This window comes from Solea solea, chromosome 16 (assembly GCF_958295425.1).
Source record: "Solea solea chromosome 16, fSolSol10.1, whole genome shotgun sequence".
NCBI classification, from domain to species: Eukaryota; Metazoa; Chordata; class Actinopteri; order Pleuronectiformes; family Soleidae; genus Solea; species Solea solea.
The window spans coordinates 13,008,077-13,030,556 of NC_081149.1; the positions used below are offsets into that span (position 1 = coordinate 13,008,077).

A 22,480-nucleotide genomic window follows, 5' to 3' on the forward strand; every position below is an offset into this window, starting at 1 on the left:
ATGCAACAGCTGAAAGGAGCAGGTGGTGTTAAATTTTTTAGAGAGACACATTTCCTTCCCTATTCTTTGACAAACAAAAATGCACTTGACATGACATTGTCTACTTTTGTATCCTAAGTGACTTCGGGAGCTCGAGCCAATCACAACTGACATCGGGCAAAAGGATGTCAGTCCATTTCAGGCCAAACATACAGAGATGAACAACCATTCAGTCCGTGTTGGACTGTGGGACTTAAACAGACTACCCCGGAGAAAACCCATGCACATGGGCGGAAGATGCAAACTCCATGCTGTCTAAACGTTTCTTCAAACCTTTGTGCTATTGCTATGGTTCAACAGCTACAACATACGAAAGGCCTTTTAACTTCAAACGTTCAGACGAACGATTTCAGATCTACAGTGCATGAAAAGGTGCACTGCGCCTTGCTAGATAGCTAAAATGAAGATGTCAAAGTTATTAGCACGTTCACCCAGGTGTCACGTGTCCATCACTGTAGATCAGACCCAGAACTCAGAAAAACCCGGAGGAATGAACTGGAGAGAATGCAGAATGTCGTCATTCCAAATTCAGACACAAGAGAGAGGATTGTGGTTAGTTTTGTCCACTGAGGCTCCCTGCTGGGTCGTTGTTGTCGTATGTCCAATACGCCTCATCAAAGCGTTATTGTCTAGAACGGCCGCTGAGACTGAACACTTGCCTCTCTGAACACAGGGACATCTCCACTGTGTGTCATTTGTTTCCCCCCCGCATTTATCAGATATGACCTCTGTTTGCCAAAAAAAAACCACATGAATAAAATCCACGCACAGGAGGCAATTACAGCGTCCAGGCAGCTGAAAGTGTGCGTCCTCACAGAGCGGCTGCACCATTAACCGCGCTCTCACACTGTAGCAGGGTCGACAGCAAACATTTGAAGCACTGCACAGGTTTGTCACATGACGTAGCTGTTGAAACAAATATAGATTTTGAATCCCGACTAAAGGACCGTCCCAAATCTGATGATTTTGACAATCTTTTAGACTGTTTTCATATAGTGTCATCACTGTCATGTCTTGTATAAAGCGTAAGGGCGAGGTGGTGCAGGACCCAAGAGCAGGCAGGCAGGCGGATGCAGGAGGAATGCAGTTTTAACAGTTTATTGATGAATGGGTTTAACAGATGAGACGGATTAACACAGGAAGCGGAGGTGAAGGCAGAGATCTGATCCAGTCGGCGGCGAAGGAAAGTGTCAGTGGGAGGCAGCTCTGAGCATAGGAGAGCACGGGAGTTAACGAAGCAGATGACAAACAAGTAACTACCCACAAGAAAACTAGACCTCTTCAAGAGAGCCGTGACATTTACCATACAGAGGTCTGTAACTATCTGGCGACAAGAGGCTGGAGAACCAGGGAATAAGTAGAGGCATGATGACGAGATTGAGAGCAGGTGTGCTCACACCACAGGTGGACTGATTACATGCTGAGGTCAATGCAGGAGAGAGGGGCGGAGACGAAGGCGGAGCATGACATGAAGTACCTTAAAGGGCAAGTATCTTACCCAGTAAATGACTTTGGTAGAAGTTGAAGTCACTTTTTCATAATATTACTTAAGTAAAAGTCTTAAAGTATATTCCATTTACTGTACTTAAGTATCAAAAGTAATTTTCTGATGTAAAATGTACTTAGGTTTCTGTAGTAGGAAAAACAAAAGGCGATATACAGACTCTTCTTCTGAATTCATTTGTAAGTAACAAAGATAGTTAGAGGAAATGTGTGTGTGTCACATAAAAGCCACTGTATTGAGACAAGAATCCACAAGGTTGAAAAGGTCTCTAATTGCTCACTATAGTATGTCTCTTTTACCAAGTCTGCATATTCAGGGCTGTAAGGGATCTTATCCCCTGTTAAAACAAGATGTCCAATCCTCACTCGCCAAAAACCAATTAACAATCGTCGCCATGGCTGTATGGCCTAATTTGCTCAGTCTGTAAGTGGGATCCAGTTGTCGGCTCTGTGTATGAAATGAACAGCGAAGCTAATCGTTTGGTGGCTGCTGGCACTTTCTCTTTTTTGGAAAAAGTGTGAAGCAGCGGTTTCACTCATCCTCAGTCTTACACACACACACACACACACACACACACACACACACGTCTCCTCTCACATCTTTTCCATGGTGCAGGGAATATGATAATTTAATGAAACAGTAGCTTAAGTGCCCGTTTTTGCTGCTCTGCTAACATATTCGACAACAGGGACCAAGCCTCGCCGACAAACAAGCATTAGAGAGTTGTTCAAAAATGTCGAGGGCATGTCGCACTTCACTGAATATGAAAGTCAAATGTGTCAACAGGAACTCTGCAAATCATTCTATTAAGTATACTTTGCATTTGGACTTGGCAGCCACATTTATTTCACTTTCCTGAACACGGTCGAGTGCCTCTGCCTTCTCTATACACTGAACAGATTTGTCTCCACACAAGTTTCCAGAGATATTCCAGTCAAGACATGGACAGGAAAAGACATTACAATGTGGTTTATTTTATTTTTAACCTCGGTCAAATGTGAGGCAAGAAACACATTGAAGACAAAGTTAATGGTCAAAGATGTTGACATTTAAGGTGGACAGCATGGAGTACCATGCTACCTCAAAACGATTCATCATGCATCATAAAAAGTAGCAAAATATTGCATTTGCATTGTTTCTCTAGCTGCTGAGCTTGACCTCTGACCCCTGTCTGCACTGAAGCGTTGCCTGTTTGGATGTTTCTACAATAACAGTCTAAAATTTTAGTTCATTAAGCTCTTGTTAGATGTAAGGATCTAGTTATAAATCTACATCTATCTTATCATATTAAATTCAGATTCAGATTCAGACTACTTTATTGAGCCTAAAGGGCAGTTAACAACAATCATCAACAGACAGTGGAGTGAAATGATACATATCGACATATCGACAAATAAATAATAAAAGTGTAAACTCACCACTGTAGGGACAGCTGTTACAAGAACCCGACAAAAAAAAAAGCCTCAACTTAACCATGCATAATTATCTGTACTTTACTTTATTTATATTCATAGCTACGTTTACTTTTACTCCACTACATTTCCTGTCTTTGTTACTTGTTACTACCAAATAAAATCAGAAGAACAAGAAGTGGCCTGTATTTCTATAGCGCTTTTCTACTCCTGATGAACTGCTTTACACTACACTTTTGCCAGTCACATGCTGCAACATGGGGTTAAGTGTCTTGCTCAAGGACACATAGACTAGAAGAGCCAGGAATTGAAGCCACAACCTTCCAGTGGAAAGACAACTCGCTTAACTCCTCACTTTTTCAATACTTTTACTTAAACTTATGTACATTTGATATCAGAAACTATTAAGAAGTACTTTAAAATACTTTAAGACTTTTACTTAAGTAATATTATAAAAAAGTGACTTCCAACTTCTACCAAAGTCATTTTCTGTTAAGATACTTGTACCTTTACTCAAGTATCCCTGTCAGGTACTTTATACAAGACTGGTGACACATTGTGTTTTGGTTCATGTCTGGAACAGTTTAAATCCAGTTTAAGAGCAAAAGGCTCTCCAGCCAACAACAACAAAAAAGCATTAGTAAATGTTTTGATGCTCAGACTTTCATCTTCCATTGTTGGAGGAACCTGCAGAAACAGGAGCTGGGAGAGAGAGAAAGACGTATGAATCACAGTGATGTTCAGTGTAATGATTGTGCATCTACTGACTCATGTTATTACGTAGGAGCTGCTCTGGAGCATGTTTTCTGTGCCTTGCACTTTAGCACTTTTGGCTGAAAATAAGGAAAATGGCCCTGGTCCTCATTTCTCAGGCGAGAGAAAAGAAATCATTCAGCTCACTTACCTTTAAGTACGACAATTATTTTTTTGACTACTGCCATACCACACTCTCCTCAACATGTTTAGTTGTGATTATGTGGCTGCTGCTCTCAGCGTCTGTGTATGTTTAGGACACATTCCAGTACGAGCACAATGAGCGGCTAAGGGGAAAGATTCCTCTCGGAGTTGTGGAATTGTAATTTTGACAGCTGAACAGCTTTAACAACAGAAAGAACACAGGTGTTCCTTTTAAATGGTTTTTGGCGTTGTCTGCTTTTATTAATTTGATGCTGATATGACTCTTGGCAAAGTGGGACATTCACAAGAAGCTATTGTCAGGTCGAACCTCCTGTTGAGAAAGTTTGATCTGTAACTGACAGTTGTAATCATACTCACGTCACGCTGTGTAATCACAATATTTCTCTTTGTGTTTTGCGTTGTTTTTTGGCTCGTCTTTTACAGAGGGATTTGCTGGGGAAATCTTAAGCTGAGTAGAGATCACATTTAATACAACCTCTTAGAAAATAATGGCTCTGAGGCACAGATTGAATCTCTGGTAGAGAAACAATCCATCCAGGCTCCGCTACACAAAAAAAAAAGATAAATTAATAACAGAACAACTACAACCAATACTAAAAAAACAATATACAGATAGCGTGAAATAGAACTCTTTCACTCGTGCAATGGCTGCTGTAGCAAGCACGATAAAACAAGGTCAGTGTGGTTTTTATAAATATGAACGGCTCGAAGAAGCCAGGGATGGATTTTACTTCACACGGTACGCGTCTGCAGAGCATCACGGCTGAGGCACATCTCTCTCCATTTAGGCCCACATGCTATTTCATGAGACCATTTCACACTGGCTTGTGGAGGCCGCGCAGCTCTTTTTGGGAATAGACCCCTCAACTATTTTTCATGCGAGCTGCACGCACCTCACAGCAAAATAAGACAACAAGGCAATGTGTTTTCTTCACAGTGTGCGTGTCTGTTTGTGTCGTACACGCCGCTAAACCCTGCACACCCTGTTCCTGTTGTAAAGAAAAGGCACTCGAGTGGTTCAGTTCAGTTTCATTGTGAAATATGCTCAGTATATTCTCTGCTTGAGTCCACGTATTTAGTTGAGTACAGATGAGTATTTGCAGTTTTTAAAATGTCTGTTTAAGGGTTTTGAAAGACAACCTTTACGTAAGACTGCTGCCATCACGCACTGCACGCACAGTCAATGTGAAACTAGCCTAAGACATGTGCCATTAATCCCACTATAGCCAGGCCTAAAAGCTGTCTCTGTTTCAGTCTCTTCTTTCTTTTTTTTACTGTACATGGGACCATCATTTATAAAATGGACATGCAAGGTGAGGTCTTACATAAACATAACAGACTTCTTACAGAACAAGTTGTGTAAGTGTCAGCCCCATGTCCATTTTTATATACACATCACATTAACATGGTATTGCTACAAGAACGCACACATCTACTAATGCAAAAAATGAATTCCTGTATCCCTGGCTTTAATCGGATCTATTTAAAAAATTTAATTGGGTTCTTACCTCGGTCATGTTCCTGCCGTCTACAGAAATTGGTCCGGTAGTTTTTGCGTCATCCTGCTGAAAGGCGGACGGACTTGATGGAGGTTTCGTAATAAGTGTGGCGTCTAATTGAAAATGAGCTCGGTCACTCAGAGTTCAGCGGCCGGGATTGAGCGACGTCCTGACTTAACAGGATATGCTGCAACACGATGACCCCTCTCCCCTGAACTCAGCCTAACAAGGACGGCGTGATGCTCTGACTAACGTCCACGGCCTGAAGGCATGCACACTTTACCTCGGCTATTCGACTGTCTGGAAGATTAGTGGAAGTGGATGTAACTTTTAAAGATGCATTTCAAACTCTGGACTTTTGCTGTACTCTCACTAGATCCTCAGCATTTGGACGGCTGCATGCGAAATCACTGCTCAGGGGCTTTTTTGTCAAGGTGGACCGTTATTGTGTTTTCCAAGAGGTTTGTTTTTAATCCTAGTTGCTCCCCTGTGCTCCACATTCATGCACGCAAACTCCCCTTCTGTAATTTCATTTGTTAGACAATGTAATCAAATGAAAGGTAAGTACTCTCCAACAAACACGAGTAATTGTTAGTGGCCCTTGCATTGAGCCACCCAACATGCACTTGAACACAGCACATTTTCCATCTTTCTTTCTTTTTTTTTGGGACATTCAGGGAATTTGCGTCATGTGTTTGTCCTTGTCTGTGTTTTTTTAACACAAATAAAAGCCATTATCCAAATAATGTCCTTTCAACTTCAGGAAGCATTGACCTAAATTGTATTGTCTACAAAAATGTATCTTATTTTTTGTTTTATATTTATTGTGTCAATAAAATGTCTACATTACTTCACCTGTACACATTTTCTTTTCACATATCCTGAGGCAGAAATGAAACACTTTGGTTTGGCCTCTTTCAAGAAACACTAGAGGAAACAGGCCCAGGAAAACGAGAAGGTCCCTGTGGCTCTGGCTCTGCGACTCGCAGCCATCGCTACACCTCTTAAATCAGATGTGCAACGGCGGCGATAAAAGCCCCAGTTTATTTCCTGGAACAGGGTTAAGCAACACATGTTCCAGCGGACCGTGATTGGTCTGGATCCACAGCGAGCCAAGCATTTTACACAGCTGCCCTGGCAGGATATCAACACAGCAAAAAAATATACAAGCCTAATTTAACCTCACACCTCTAATAGCATTACCTCGACTCCTGCTACCACCAAAGGGACGACGTGTTTCCTATCATTGTGTGTCAAGGCATTTAAGCACACACGCCTGCACATAGAGAGCGCGAGAGCTGCACCAATATATGTCTTCAGGGCGTGTGTCTCTAAAATCCCCACAGATTTGCATTGGCCTTCAGGAACGCAGAAACAACGCCATGTTTTCTCAGCTTGGGGGGGGGGGATTTTGGTGATGTGGACGCAGTTGACATGCGATACGAATCAAAGTAGAAAAGTGTGATGTCAGCGTTTTCAAAAGGTGAAGGAGGGTGAGAGAAGGAAGCAGCTGGATGTGAAGGTCACACCGAGGGCACGAAAACACTTGTCATGCAGTGAATTGAATAAAAAAAAAGTCACTTTTCATACGGGAAAATCCATACGATTTCTGTCACGCTCTCAGCAACATGCTGCAAGATATGCTGGCGTCATATTTACATGAGAAATATGTATTGGCTGGTGCCACTAGTATTATGACATGGATTTGGATCAGCAGCCAGGAAGGGTTGAGAAACTGTTGTATTTTTCACTTCTCCATCTTTCCATCTCAATTTGATTCCCCACTCGCTTTCCCCTCTGTCTCTGTCTCACTGTCCCTCCTGCAGTCCTGGTTAATCATTGTCCCCACTTGGTGCTAAGTCACAGAAAGTGGTGAATGGAGCAAGAGAGAGAGAGAGAGAGGGAGGGAAATCCTCGGAAAAAATGCTGTAAGCAAGACCATGTGCTCCTGCCACATGTATGTCAGCCTCTGAGCCTCTGAGCACGGACACACGCCTGAACATCATGCACTTCCCCGGCTGAGGCCCGATCACTTTCTTCGGTAAGAATCTGCTGCTCTCGTTTGGTTCAGAGGAGCTTGAATTTCATTCTGGTCGGTTTCTGACATAGTTTCGCTGTTGTTGTTGTTGTGTCGATGCCATTTGTGTAAAGCAGAAGTGCAGCTTTACATGAAGACGTGGTTGGCTCACAGTCGACTTAAAAATGAGCCGTGACGCATTATTTGTTGTTGCTGCTGCTAGGAGTTGCGGTAACAACAGTTGTGACTTTAGAGTGTCTGGTGGTATTCAGAGCAGAGAAGTCAGTACTGTGGTCTCGGCTGGACCAGTTCTGATCTCAGACTTGACAAGAGTATCTTGGGTCCCTGAGGCGCCTGGGACAATCAGGCAGTATGTACTGCAGCTAATGGTAACTGCATCCTGTGGTCATTACACTGAACATGCCTTTTAGAAAGCATGGCCCTTTGTTTTAGATATTATCTGCCGTCTGCCTCGCAGAGTTCTGTCAAATGCAGGGTCGACATGTAGACAGTGACAGAAACCCGCTGGTGGCTCTTTCACTCCAGACGTTATAAACATGTTGACAGAGACGGGAAAAGGTCTTTCATTTCAACTTTCTCCATCGCACACGTCATGACACACTGGACTCGTATCTCTTAAACATACAACAACAACAAAAAGTCAACAAACAACAAAAAAAAAAATCCCAAACACCTCGACACAGGCCCCCGCCCCCCTTCTCCCCGCCATGAGACTGGAACAGAATGGAATTTGAAACGTTTTAGCCAAAAATGTATCCATGGTCAAGGTGTTTTTTGCAGAAACGTTTCAGATTTCGTTCCGTTCTCTGGCTTCAAACGAATCTCCCGCGGGAGTTTGTCGTGGCGTCGGTCGATGCGCAGGTGAGTGACCTCTGGCACACACTGACACACACAGCTCAACCAAACACTGGCATCTGAGGCCGTGGTGGACGGCAGCCAACTGTGAGTCAACCGAGATTGTGGGCCTCGATCACGATTAGCAGCAGGGTAGGTCGCCCATCCTGCTGCATGGCTCACCTGTAAACCCACACCTGGAGTGAATAGGTCAGGATGGAAATTAGACTTGTTCCAAGTCCTTTTAAGGATTTAAAGCTGCAGCGTGTAACTTTTGGTCATTTTTGTCGTCGCTAACGACATCATTCTGCCCCAGGCTCTCGCCCGTTTTGGTCTTCATGTTCTGTCCGGCCAACCTGAGGTAGTAATACGTCGTGTGTTTGCACTGAGCTTAATGAACTGTGTATCTCTGTGTCATGCAGGCAGTGTGGTGTGCGTAGATAAGCTGCCATATGAGGTGAAAACTCTTCCCCATCCTGCAGTATTCCCTCCCAGCACTAAGAGCAGGATTAAGGGATGTCACGGCTGTTACTCCTTCTGGCAATGCTAATCGTCTCCTGCAGCATCCAGGTGGGTCCCACGAGCATGCACACACTGACACAACCCAGAGAGTCGCGGTGTCAAAGCCTAAACACACTGTCCCCTGGACACGAGTGTTACACTATACAACATATCACGCTTTCTATACAAAAGTACATTAGGGCGAGTTGTTTTACAGCTCCTGTATTTATGAAGAAGAGAGAAACAAATGAACCCCAGTTCCACGGTTGTCTTTGCAGCCTGTGTGGAAACTCACATGCTCGACATCTTTTCTTGCTCACCTGCTCGCGCAACGTCATGATACGACATTGCCCATGCTCCGCTGTCTCCGCAGGTGTCTCCTTCTGCAACCCTGGATAAGCTGAAGGAGAGTTTGAAATTGTACATGGAGGAGTGCGATCGCAACAACAGCCGAGACCCGCCAAGCACCGGTGAGCCAGACTATTATATTATTATCACCGCTTCATGATGATCCTGATAGTTGTAGTGATGGTTTTCTTGTATTATTGTACGTCCGGGGAAACTGGGCATTGTGGCCTTGTAATAGGATATTTGTTACGGATAAAAACAATTATATTTATCCTCTGGTTTTGGTGTAGTTGCAGTTCTCTAATGCAGGGCCAGAGGAAATACTGATGGGTTGAACTATCACTAAACAATGCAGTAGAATTCTTCACTCCCAGTTATACTTTGTGGGCATGCTCTTCGTTTGTGATCACTTCCCCACTGCGTGCTCCCCCCCCCACCCTGTCAAAGCCACATACATTTCCTGTCATCACATGACGATTACAGCAAATTAGCAGGTGCCGAGCAGACGGCACAGACACGTCGTACCCCTGAACACCCGTACAGCTGCCCATATTCCAGCAACCTTTACATCCTCCATAGAGCGGATTAACAGTGTATTATAAGTGGAAGAAAACCACAAACTTGAAAACCACAAGGTCAAGATAAGAGAGGCTATAATCATTACCAGTAGCCGTCACTTCAGAGATGCGTTGCTGTATTTCTGGGGAGAACCCCAGGACACACACAGGAGAACAGGTATGTCATAACTCCTCCTCCATTTTATTGTTTTTTCTTGTTTATCCCAGGCCTCGTGTGTAACAGGACCTTCGACAATTATGCCTGTTGGCCCGATGGACTCCCCAACATCACTGTCAGTGTGCCGTGTCCATGGTATCTGCCATGGTACCATGAAGGTAACACACCTGAGGCTTAGTACACTGTAACAAAATTTCCTGTTAAATAACAGTAAACTACTGGCAGCTACAGTTGCCAGCTTGAAACTGTTATTCTACAGTGTACCTACTGTGATTTACAACAACAGTTTAGTACCGTAAAGATATTACAGTACTGTGCTGTATGTAAAATAAACATTACAGTATTATACTGTCAGCTGTCAACCCAGTTATACTGTTATTTTACAGTTCCTACAGTATTCTCCATTAACAACTTATTACTGTAAAATTGTAGAATGTGATCTGCACAGTGATATAAACTGATGATTTAAAATGTTGATATTTAAAAATGAAAACCCCTGAAATAACAATAATAATATTAACAATAATAATAATAATAATAATAATAACTTAAAATAGCTATCACAGAAATGGCTCAGACAAGAGATGGCCTTACAACATTAGGCATTTATTAAAGCTGAACATTTTCAGAACAAAATCCATAAAAACACCATTACTACTTGGTTGTCAGATTTTTTCTTGAACTATGACAAGTGATGGCTAACATTACATTCATTAAACTTTGTATTTTCCTCCCCGGGTCAAAATTGACCAGGTCTGGTTTGACTGTTTGCAAAGCATAGAGTACAAATTATCAGCCAATTCAACTTCATTTAACCTTACTTCTAGTTTTGGTCATCCATCAATTTTTTTAGTAGAGTGGCCACATGGGGATTCACCGTTGTTGCCTTTTTGTGGACCAGCTTCCCTGTCTTCTTTGACACCACCTTCCCCTGGCTGGTCTTTCTTCCCCTCTCAGGATTAATCCCAATGAGGCGCCTAAAATGTAATAATAGAGAAAATATATAAGATAAAGATCATTTGCATTTAATATGGAACCCTATCACATTAATTGAATAAAAAAAAAATAGGATGTCTTTTTATGATAATGACCCCTGTGTCTCATAATTATGAGAGAATCATCTAATTTTGATAAACTATTTATGAGAAACAAAACATTCATGATTCAGGATTACAACAGATCAGCTGTTGCCATTATTACTGTATCTATTAAACTTTGATTTGAGGGTGGCATTAGGAAACATTGTCATCTTTGGGAAAGTTTATCTTAGGCAAAGTTCAACATATACATACTTTATGAAGACTGTATTTCAGGCTCCTCAACCATGGTGTCTATTGTCAACTTAAGAAGAGCATTTAGCGAAGGACACATTGCTCAATGAGAGCACCACAGAGAGTGACATGGCCAGTCTGAACAGCCCCATTCCTTAATTAAGATATGTGCCAAAAAGAAGCAGGCTATGCTTTGATGTGTAGGTGATAGGTGCAACAACTGTAAAAGTTAATATACCAGTATGGCTTATAATAAATGACAATTCAATATTTCTGAACAGAGCTGGTAAGAAGGGGTAACATACTAATTTACCTTTGAACAAACTCCAGTGTCCTTGCAGCTTCTTCTTGGTATTGTAGGTTGAACACATAGTACGTTACAAAACGTACACTGATCATCCAATGTCCCAATGTGACTCCATCACCAGCAACTGATGCAGACAACAGTTAGGGAAAACAAATATGGGTATAAGGGCCTTATATGGGGATAAGACGTTCACAGAAAAAGCTACCCCTTTATTTTTTTAACAGTAATGTTTTGTGCAACTTGATGTGTTTGTGTGGCATTAAAGCTATTTGTTGTTGTTTAACTGGTGTTTTAGGTCAATACACACACATTGAACTGTAGTGCTAAGAGGAAAGCTGGACAGAAATGTGTTTGATGTATTCATTGCAATGTCTGTGTATTTTGCAGAATAACACACTAAAGACAGAACATAAAAAGTTACACTGAGTCTCTGTTCAAGTGTGCAACACCTATCCACACATTTTCTACTGTATTTATATCAAGTATCATAAATTATCTTATTGCAAATCGTTAGTTTCCACTACTTGAGATAGCAAAAAGAATGATAAGAGAACTAAATCAATGACAGACCACAATAAAACTTTACGTTTTAACGTTTAGGAGACAGATACAGAAAGAAAAACTGGACAGATGGAGACACAGAAAGACAGACTGACTTTGTTCTATACTCCATGTCATGCTTTTATGACACTTACCCATTAGAATCAGTCGTGGACTGGTTGGGAGGGTCAGGGTGCGCTCAACACCGGCTGCTGTGGCAAACATCTGTAGAACATGGACAACAGTATCCAAATATTAAGAATGGAATTGCATGTACAGTCATTGTAGACACGAGAAATATTGCTAAACATTTCATCAACAACAATTCGTATCATCTGGCGTCGCTTGTCAGGAGCAGGTCTCTTGCTGTTGGCAATGGCTTCCTCTGGCATTTTATCCCATGGGACTTCAAAGGTTTCATACCACTTACTTTATATGTTGGCTGATTGTCTTAGGCTGTGCGATGTACATGGTTTTGATGGTTCTGAAGAGCTTGACAAGGATGAAATGCTGGACAGTGAAGATGAAGAGCAAGGCAATGAACTAGAGAGCGAAGTCCGACTTGTATGTGTTGAGTCACCTGGCAAGATTTGTAGATCAAGTGTGACTGTAGTAGATTCTAGAACACATGGAAATAAAATATATTATTATTTCACAATATTTGTCACATATGCATGCAAACTCAATAATACAAATTGTATAGTCTGTGGCCAGCCCACAAAACAATCTTTAAAATACTCTCTCAAGAAAAAGAAATCATTACATCAACAACTAGTCAACTAACTTTTAGCTACTGTATATTACATTAGTGCATATTTGAAGCTACTTTTTAGCTTTTTGCATAAACCTGGATAACAAGCTTCTCCCTATAAACTCCCATAAACCGTTTTACTTGAAGAAGTAAAACAACAAATGGAAAAATAGAACCTTGTAGCCCACCTTAATTAGATCTGAAACAAATCAAATGCCCAAGCTAATTTATGTAACATGCTTCAACAGAGAGCTAAACTTGTGTCCACATAGTTGCTAAATGAGAGTAATGTATGCTAGCATGCAGCACATACTTTTGACTCAATCTTTTTGGCAAAAAACTGTCAATAAAATGTTAATCCAACACTAAATCACATTAGCATTATGTTGACTTTTGCAAGATTATATTTACCTTCTTAAGAAAGCCACGGGGACAGGATGGATGAGGGTGCGCTGTGCAGTTCAGGAGAGAACTCCATCCAGTTTGGTGCTTTCAGCAATCCGGATGAAAACTAATTCTTCATCTTCTTGTTATTGTGTCCTCAATCTCAAATAAAAACACTGATGTGTAGGCCTAGTTTTAATTTCACTTTTTTTATTTTGCCCAGATGAACGGACTAACGGACTGAAGATCAAGTCTGATTTAAAAAAAAACGGAAAAAGAAAAAGAAATACTATATTATACTGTAAAATTACAGGTAGCTTGCTGTAAATAATAAATAAATACTGCTTCTTACCGTAAGATTTTACAGGAGCTTGCCGTTAATATTTTGTTCCTCAAAGACATCAGAATTTACAGTATTCAACTGTATTAATGGAAAACGGTACGTCACTGTGCAAAATATCCAGTATTTTTACAGCAATTTGTTACAGTGTACATATAGAATGTATAGGAGCAGATACAGGGTGACTTGAAATATCCTGCAGAGAAAGACAGCTGGTCATGATTCACTGGACTGTGTAGTGAATCGAGTCTGTCTCTGTGTGTGTGTGTGTGTGTGTGTGTGTACTTGTTATCTCTTTAGGACCTTTCTGGTGTAAAGACTGGCCTGTCAAGACCAGTAGTCCTCATGGGGACCAAAACCTTGTCCCGATGAGGCAGAAACTAGAAATTTCTGAGCAGCTGGTTAGTTTAGGGCTATAATTTAAATTGTGGTTAGGTTATGGTTGGGGTGATGCATGAACTGGTTATGGTTAGGGTTAGGGATAATGGTTGTTTAGTCTGTCAAAAGGAATGGAAGGCAGTGCTTGTCTTTAAAAGGATAGCTGTGTGAACCTGTGTGTGTTTAGGAGAGATTTTTTTTTTTCCTAATTATTATGTGTTTGTATCGATGTATTTTAGCACTTTTCCACTGTACAGTTCCAGCACGACTCGACTCTACTTTGTTTGGCATCGTTTCCATTACTATAGTACCTCTTCATGAAACTGCCGTGACATCGTTTTATACACGACACAAACACAGTTCTTTTCAGTAGAGTCGAGCTGTGCCGTGCCGAGTCAGGCTGGAACTATGTACTTCAAATAATTCAATGCAATATTTAATCTATGTTGTTGAAACTTGCATGTGTTTGTGTGTGTAGTTCAGCATGGTAAAGTCTATCAGGAATGTGACGCTAATGGCCAGTGGATGACAGCAAAGAATACCAGCGAGTGTGACTCTAATAATCCAAGTCAGGTAAGAAAAAAAAACCTTGTAACATTACAAGGGAGGGAGTTAAATAATGGTAATACAATGTTATTTCCAATATTTCCAATTTGAATGTTAGTCACATTCAAGTTAGAGCATGGCATTGCGAATATAGGTTACAATGAGTGTCATGCCTTCACATGAACATGTTTATGAATCAAAATTCTCCTTATGTTCTATTTTTGGTATTTGGTATTACCATAATATTACCTACCCTTTTAGAAAATAATTACCAAATGTTGCTGTTGTGTAATGTAAAGTGTTATCCAATTATTAATTTAAAACGTCTTCATTTGCAGCAGTACTATGGCCATATTCGGATCATGTACACAGTGGGCTATTCCTTATCATTGGTAGCTTTGGTGTTGGCACTCGGCATCCTCGTGTTCTTCAGGTATGGATGACTTTCAGTTAAAATCAATTCAGAGAAACAAGATTTTGAATCATTTCCAGTTGACTGCTACAGTCAATTCAGCATCAAACTAAGTTTAACTCAAATAACACAAAGACACATTATCACGGAGAGACCAATGTCGCCTCGCACTCATTAGGAAGCTGCACTGCATGAGGAACAACATCCACATGAATCTGTTTGCCTCCTTCATCCTGCGAGCGCTGTCCATCCTCATCAAAGATGCTCTGCTGGTGGCCAACATCACATCACAGGAACTCAGCAGGGAGCAGGAGCAGGGGTTCCCCCGGGCCTCGATGCCTCCGGTGGATCTGCTGGTCAACAATGAGGTCAGTGTGAGGGATCTGCAACTGAACCATACACTATACAAGGTAGTGTTTTTACGGTGAGGGAGTGGACTCGAATTATTATATATTTTTAACACACCACATTCATAATTCAGCCTGAACTTGATGGATTGACTGGAGAAAACACCCTGGACAAAATAAATGACTTCACCGCCGTTCACCACAGTGGAGACATTCAGTCCTTTGGCACAATGCAGAACAGAGCAACACTAACAAGCACTACAGGCTGCACAATCCTGCAGGTTTATGCTGCTGCAATTATGGATTTGTGTAGCAGCAATACATCTCTCTAGATAAATAGATGATGTAAAAATAGCTCTGTTTTTAGAGAACAATAATGGGGGATTTTTATGAAAAGGGTCACAGAGAAAATTGCAAGAATCAATCACTCGTTAAAGAGGGGAGGGTCCACTACGAATGTTGATGTGTAGAGTGTGTATCGGTGAAGGAGGAGTGTGTGTGTGTGTGTGTGTGTGTGGGGTCACAGCTGGCAGAGGCTGAGGTTAAAGTTGTTGCCGTTGTACAATCTCCCAGCGGCAGAAAGGAGCCTCCATCTGCCACAGCGTCCATCTCCTCACCACTCCCATCCTCCACGAGTAAACAACAGTCAATGTTGCACAACTCGGGAACATAAATATTTTTCTTTTTTTTTTTTCTTTTAAAGAAACCTCACTGCTGTGTTGCAGATAACAGTAAGCTGTCGCATTGCTGTGGTGATGATGCAGTACAGTATCATGGCCAACACCTACTGGCTGCTGGTGGAAGGAATCTACCTCCACAACCTCCTGGTGATCACTGTGTTTACAGAGAGGAACTACTTCAAAATCTACCTGTGCATTGGCTGGGGTGAGTGAGGACAAGTCAGCCTGTGGGTGCAAGTTCATTATGTTCTTTCAGGGCCGCACAAGTCATCACACAATGATTCAAATCCCACACAACATCCAAACCAAAAAGGCTGTTATTTGATGTAGATGAAAATGTGTGTTAGCACTGTTGCCGTGGCCACAGGAGTTTGCATGTTCCCCCAGTGTGTGCGTGAGTTTTCTCCCACAGCTCAAAAACATTCAAATTTGGGGATTAGGAAAATTTACCATAGGTGTGATTGTGAGCGTTGTTTGTCTTTATGTGGCCTTGTGATGGACTTGCGACCTCTCCAGGGTGTACCCTGCCTTTCAACCTATGTGTGCTATGTCATCATTTTGGATCAAATGAAAACTGACACTTATGCCTTTGTCTCATTTTTTTTGCAGGTACCCCTTTAATATTCCTTGTGCCCTGGGTGTTTGCTAAATATCTGTATGAAAACCATGAGTAAGTTTCCACCGTCTCCCTCTCTTTCTCTTTTTCTCTCATTCCTTTATTTCAGATTTTTTTTTTTTCTTCCAGTGCAAGAAAATGCTATCATTTCAGCTCATCCTTGCTGATCGCTCAGCCATAACAGCACCGCACGGCAGATGGTCTTTCTCCCTAACATGTTGATGCTCAGCAGCACATGGTCAAATACTGCAAGAACACTCGTTTTATCATCTGCAAGACACCAAATATGGGAACCATGTCAGAACGGCATTTGCACACGTGTAATATTTCATCATAGCGTCGGGGCCCAAACGCTCTGTTATGCAGTCTCTAGCAGATTTTAAAATATACACTGAGCAGCTGCAGTAGGGGTTCCAGAGGTCACACTTTCAAAGACACTGAACGTTATGCCTCCTAAAGATTCTTATAAGATAAATATGGATGGATCTAATAAATATGAGAAAGGCATAATGTGTGATGTTCTGTGCAAGAGCCACAATGAGAGAAATCATAATCCATAAAAGCAACAACAAAAGACCTAGTTTGATGACAGTGGGTAGCAGCCTTTGGATCATGAGCTTCTGCTCACATACGGATTAAGAGATTGATCCTCTGTCTTTTTTGCACTGTTGGTTTGTATTCAAGTCGGGCCAGGGACGAGGACTAGTGGATCCATGGCATTACATTGATGATTTATGAAGTGCAGAGGAGCATTTATAGGTTTATTTATTTTAAATTTTCTAAGGAAAACAGCAGCCGTTATGTAAAGCAGACAACCGTCTATAAATATGCAGTTCTATGAATTTCTGTTGGAAACATTTTCACTCAAATTATTAAAAAAAAAAATGCAGAAATGTAACATATAAGTTATAAAACAAATTCATGTTGGATGCATATTGCATATGCTGTTTTTAACCCTTTAACACCTAAGCCTCAAAATGTCTGTCTGGCCTTTTGTTGTGTTTATTTTAACCATAAAAGGGCCTGAAAATGATCCTGTGAGTAAGTGATTTTACCCATTTTTCCAGAATATCCTTCAGTATTTGGCATTTATTTATAATTGACTGCTTGTTAAAATAGTGTATCTACAATTTAAAATGAAGAAAAACAAAAAAATGTATTTAGAAACAACACTGTTGTTTGGAGGGCCACACGGTGGTATAGTGGTTAGCACTCTCGCCTTGCAGAGAGAAGACCCGGGTTCGAGCCCCGGTTGGAACAAGGGCCTTTCTGCATGGAGTTTGCATGTTCTCCCCGTGTGTGCGTGGGTTCTCTCCGGGTTCTCCGGCTTCCTCCCACAGTCCAAAAACATGCAATGTGGGGATTAGGTAAATTGGACACTCTAAATTGACCCTAGGAGTGAGAGTGAATGGTTGTTTGTCTCTATCTGTGTGTGTGGCCCTGCGATGGACTGGCGAACTGTCCAGGGTGTACCCCGCCTATCGCCCGATGTAGCTGAGATTGGCACAGCACCCCCCGCGACCCTCTGGCAGAGGATAAAGCGGTAGATGATGACTGACTGACTGTAGTTGGACATGAACACCAGATTTTGCGTGTTAAATTTAACATTTCAACAGTACAAAACATCTTTAAAATAACATTTGTTTGAATCTTTGTCTCAATGTCCAAAAACAGGCCAAAAAATGGAATCTCTCTCCTGGTGACAAGACACTGATTTGCTGGCTTCCTGCAACAGTGCGAGTTAAATTACCGTAATAACCCCATGGTTTTTATCTGGTGGCGCAAACCGTCGCGTAATTACAGTAACATAAATGTGTGCTCGGTGTTAAAGGGTTCATTTAGTGAGTTATGACATGTGCAGTAAGCAGCTGAGTGAAGCAAAAACCATGACGACAGCCTTATTATCTCTCACTGTGCGACATACGATCACACTTTTGGAGACCACATCTAAAGAAACTGCACTCTGCACACTGATCATCGGTCAATTGGAACAGCCAAAAATCCTACAACGTATGCCAGGATTAATGTGTGCTGTCCATCTTTGTCAGTCCATCTTTATTTAGTAAAAGTTTTAAAAACGTTGACTGACGACATCCATGTTCAAAAGCATATGCAGTGTTTTTTTTGTTATTTTTTAAAAGTGGAATATCTCTGATAGTTTACCACAGATGTAATTTTCTTTTTTCAGGTGCTGGGGCCAAAACATAGACATGAATTACTGGTGGATCATCCGCTCACCAATTCTGCTGGCAGTCGTGGTAATTGTGCCTTCCTATATGTCTCATTGTGATGATCTGTCTGTTGTGTTTTCTTACTTGCACGTATTATTTGTGCACTGAAACTGCACTGGTTTGACTCGTGCCTTCACCTTAAAATCACATGCACACACAGTGCTCTTGCATTTTCCACATTTTCAGGCCGGCTTTTCCTTTTCCATTCACACACCGCACTGCAATATTAAACACACGTCATTTATTCAGAGAGACTGTTTGTGCTTTAGGCAAAACATCCAGTGACATACCTCAAGAGTCAAAAGTTTTAAATCAACAGGAAAAGGGATTTTATTTTTTAGCTGTCTGTACAGTGTCCGCGCCTTTAATCGTAGGTGTGCTCTGCAGAGGTCCGTCCGGAGACATTGTACAACTCCAATTTGTCATTGCTCTTATGTCAGGTCAATTACACAGACATGCCGGCATTTTCCATGCATTAATCATCCTGCTAAGTGGCTTGTATCTCACAGGAATTCCTGTGTTTGAGTTGTCGCAGGGATGGGAGGTCTGGTTCCCATTTCACCGTTTCCCTCTGTGGTGTGTGTTTGCGTGTGTGTGTGTGTGTGTGTGTGTGTGGCTTTCCCCTATTTAAAGGATTACTGCCACTTTCATAAATTCCTTCAGTATTTTTTGCACATTTCAGTGTCAGAAGAGTATGTGGAGAAGTTAAATCGGAGATCTTGTAATGCTGAGTCGGGGAGAGATAAAAGCTGCAACTCTGTTTTTTATTATTACAAGTCGTGTAGTAAATATTTAGTAAACGGGCCAAGTTACGGAATGATACACACTGTGCTAATGGGTTGACATTTCAATAACTCTGTGTTATTTCAAGAAATCTTACTCAAACCGCAAAGAGAGAGAAAAAAAAAAGCAGGTGAATTCATACAAATCGAAAAATCCTACGCAATAATTACAAATACAAATTAGTTCCAGCCTTTTTTTCTTCTGTCAGCCAACTCAACAACCTGTAAATTACCCATAACTGTGTTGTGAATAAAAAGGTCACATCACGAGTGATTTACATCAGGGGAACACCACGGCTTCTTTATATGCCAGCTGCAGTGAAAAGGTTCCCTATAATACAATGTGTCTGCTGCTGTGTACACGGATGTTACAGATCACAAAACACAGGGTTGGTTTTTTTTTGTTTTTTTAAAAATAACAGCTTGTGCTATTATTGCTGGCTGATAGCTTTGGTTTCATCTGGTATTGTGATATTCTTCACTGAGATTTCTTCCATGTCCCTGCCAAAACATTTTTCACAGGGAATACTTTTTGTTCCATTCCTGCAGTGTGTGCGATTTGACAGCAGTTGAACAGCTGAACCGACCCCTTAAATTCAATATAAAAGTTAATGAATACATGTAAAAGATGCACAGCAACAACCTGTAGTGCTTAACATTCATACGACAATTTAAAATACTACTGGGGTGTGGTTGCCAGATTATGTTAAAAAACGGTAATAAGAAACTGCTTTTACACTTGCATGTTCATGCACACATACTTTTAGATACAGTAAACCAATGTGGATCATTTAGAGTGTCAGCAACCAGCAGAAATTGAAATTGAAGGTGTATCTGCTTTAGAGCAGCAGCAGAGAATCATCACATGGTGAATGGAGACAATAAGGCAACAATAATGGACTGTAAATAGATGACCTACATAAATATCTAGCGACAACGTTTCTGTCAGCTTCCTCTTTGCTTTGATTGTTTATATTTGAACGCATCTCCATGGTCAGGACCTTTTTGAGAGAGGAACTGAGGCTTTTTAGGTTCTGTATATCTGGTGCAAATCAGCTGGTCTCTGTTCACTCTGCTTACAACCTGTGTGTTACAGTGCTTTGAGCTGTGTTCTTTGGTTATTTAGTGGGTGGAGAAACAGTTTGATGTATATCGTGAATGCACTGGCTGCACCGTTTCATCAGTGAAGCCAGTATTTCACTTTAACGCGTTTCCGTTATCTCCGATGACACATCGTGATCATTTTATGTCGTAATATGTTAAACGCCAATGTCTTCCACAGATCAACTTCCTCATCTTTATCCACATCATTAAAATCCTTGTGTCAAAACTGCGAGCGCATCAAATGAGATACACAGATTATAAAATCCGGTGAGTCCAAATTATTTAAACACCTTTCACTTTACTGTGGTATTTTATTTCTCTGTGTTTATTATGTGCCATTTGTTTTTTTTTCCCCAGATTGGCTAAGTCAACTCTTACCTTGATCCCCTTGCTGGGTATCCATCAGGTGGTCTTCATCTTTGTGACAGATGAATCCACGAAAACTACCATCAATCTTCGCCTCACAAAGCTCTTCATTGACCTCTTCTTCTCCTCCTTTCAGGTTGGACTCTTGAATGAAATTACCAACTACGAATTTCACATAAAAATGCCCAAAGCCACGGGTGAAATGTCTTGGGTCATTGTAGTGTCCACATCAAGATCTGATTGCTATCCGATCATGGTCATTACCCTGTTATGACACCTCCCCCTCTTTCCAGCAGCAGAGTATGGCGTCACGTCCTGAACGCTGCCATATCAACAACAACAACAACAACAACGTTAGCCACACGTGAAGTCGTGCTATTGTATAAACTCCTCTGCTTTTCGAAGTAGGGGACAACGTCGTCTTTGACAAGCGGAAAACCACCGCTTTCGTTCACGTAGATTTACAGTGGAGACGCATTGGTGATGCATCACATTTACACTTCTGTTCGATGTGGTCACAATGCATTTCTGTCCATCAGATAACAATCCGTCCTCGGGTGTATTTAGGCACACAATCCGATCACAGAAAATGCATTTTAATGCCAGGTGTAAAGGGGGCCTTAGAGGGAGAGATGTGAGAAAATGTGCCAAAATAGGATAAAACATAGCTCTTTTTGTTCATGTTTTGTGTTTTGCGACCTCTTAATCTTATTTAAATCTCAGGAATAACGCTGCACGGAATCAACAGCTCATCTAAGCATCGCTCCAGATGAAACTGTCGTGGATCAGACGTCTAAGCATCTGCGCTTCCCCCTCAGACCCTCAGACAGGACGAGAAGTGCTGTATTTACTCGTGTGTCAGGGAGAATTACATTCATATAATGTGCTGTCTAAGCTGCTAACCAGCTGACATAATGGCAGTGACCTTTTTGCTACGGGGACACAGATGACATGTGTCAAGAATATAGCCAGCCAGCAGGGGGAATGGCCTCGAGGAAGACGGTGAGAATGCGAGGGAGAGGAGGATGATGAAGGAATTCTCAAAGTCAGAGACAAGAGCGATTGCGAAACCTTCGACATAAGACTTGATCTTATATTCCTTTACAGTACCAGTGATATCTCAACAGGAAATTGCCCACATTTGTATGTCCCTGTATTCTTTGAGCATGAGATGTCCATGTGTAAGTACCAAAAGACCTCCATGCATAATCTCAAGATAGTCTTCAAGGTGAATGTCTTCTTTGTTGTTGTTTTTTTGACCAAAATAAGAGTGTTGCACTACAACGTACAACGTAGAAATGGGCAGATGACAAAATGTACATCACGCAGATCCTAGCGGACCTCTGCGGACACATGAATGCAGAAAGTATGACCCAGGCGCTACTGTTTTTTGTCGAGTGTAGCCCAGAGATCAAGTTTTCACAGCTTCTGATGTTATGATAAAAATCCATGAGCAAATATTGTCTTTGTTGTGGGTTAATCTATTGTGTTGATTGTCCTCACAGGGTCTTTTGGTGGCCATCTTGTACTGCTTTGTCAACAAAGAAGTGAGTTTCAGCCTTTTCCAAAACAAGACATTACATCTTTTCCTCCTGTA

At 41.4% G+C, this 22,480-nt stretch overlaps 1 protein-coding gene across 2 annotated transcripts in view; it reads left to right on the forward strand.

Annotated features, from left to right (window-relative positions):
• gcgra (glucagon receptor a) overlaps positions 1-22,480 on the forward strand; it is a 40,829-nt gene that overhangs the window by 17,106 nt on the left and 1,243 nt on the right. Inside the window, exons 1-13 of one of the 2 annotated variants that reach the window (XM_058654179.1) lie at positions 7,251-7,413; positions 8,667-8,814; positions 9,119-9,215; positions 9,879-9,986; positions 14,278-14,372; positions 14,684-14,778; positions 14,936-15,125; positions 15,830-15,989; positions 16,394-16,454; positions 18,589-18,658; positions 20,696-20,784; positions 20,875-21,019; positions 22,389-22,430. In XM_058654179.1, the coding sequence (XP_058510162.1) occupies positions 8,761-8,814; positions 9,119-9,215; positions 9,879-9,986; positions 14,278-14,372; positions 14,684-14,778; positions 14,936-15,125; positions 15,830-15,989; positions 16,394-16,454; positions 18,589-18,658; positions 20,696-20,784; positions 20,875-21,019; positions 22,389-22,430 (1,206 nt within the window). In that variant the 5' untranslated portion in view covers positions 7,251-7,413; positions 8,667-8,760. Of the gene's footprint in view, positions 1-7,250; positions 7,414-8,666; positions 8,815-9,118; positions 9,216-9,878; positions 9,987-14,277; positions 14,373-14,683; positions 14,779-14,935; positions 15,126-15,829; positions 15,990-16,393; positions 16,455-18,588; positions 18,659-20,695; positions 20,785-20,874; positions 21,020-22,388; positions 22,431-22,480 lie in introns of those variants that run through there. The other variant, XM_058654177.1, reaches the window with a different exon arrangement.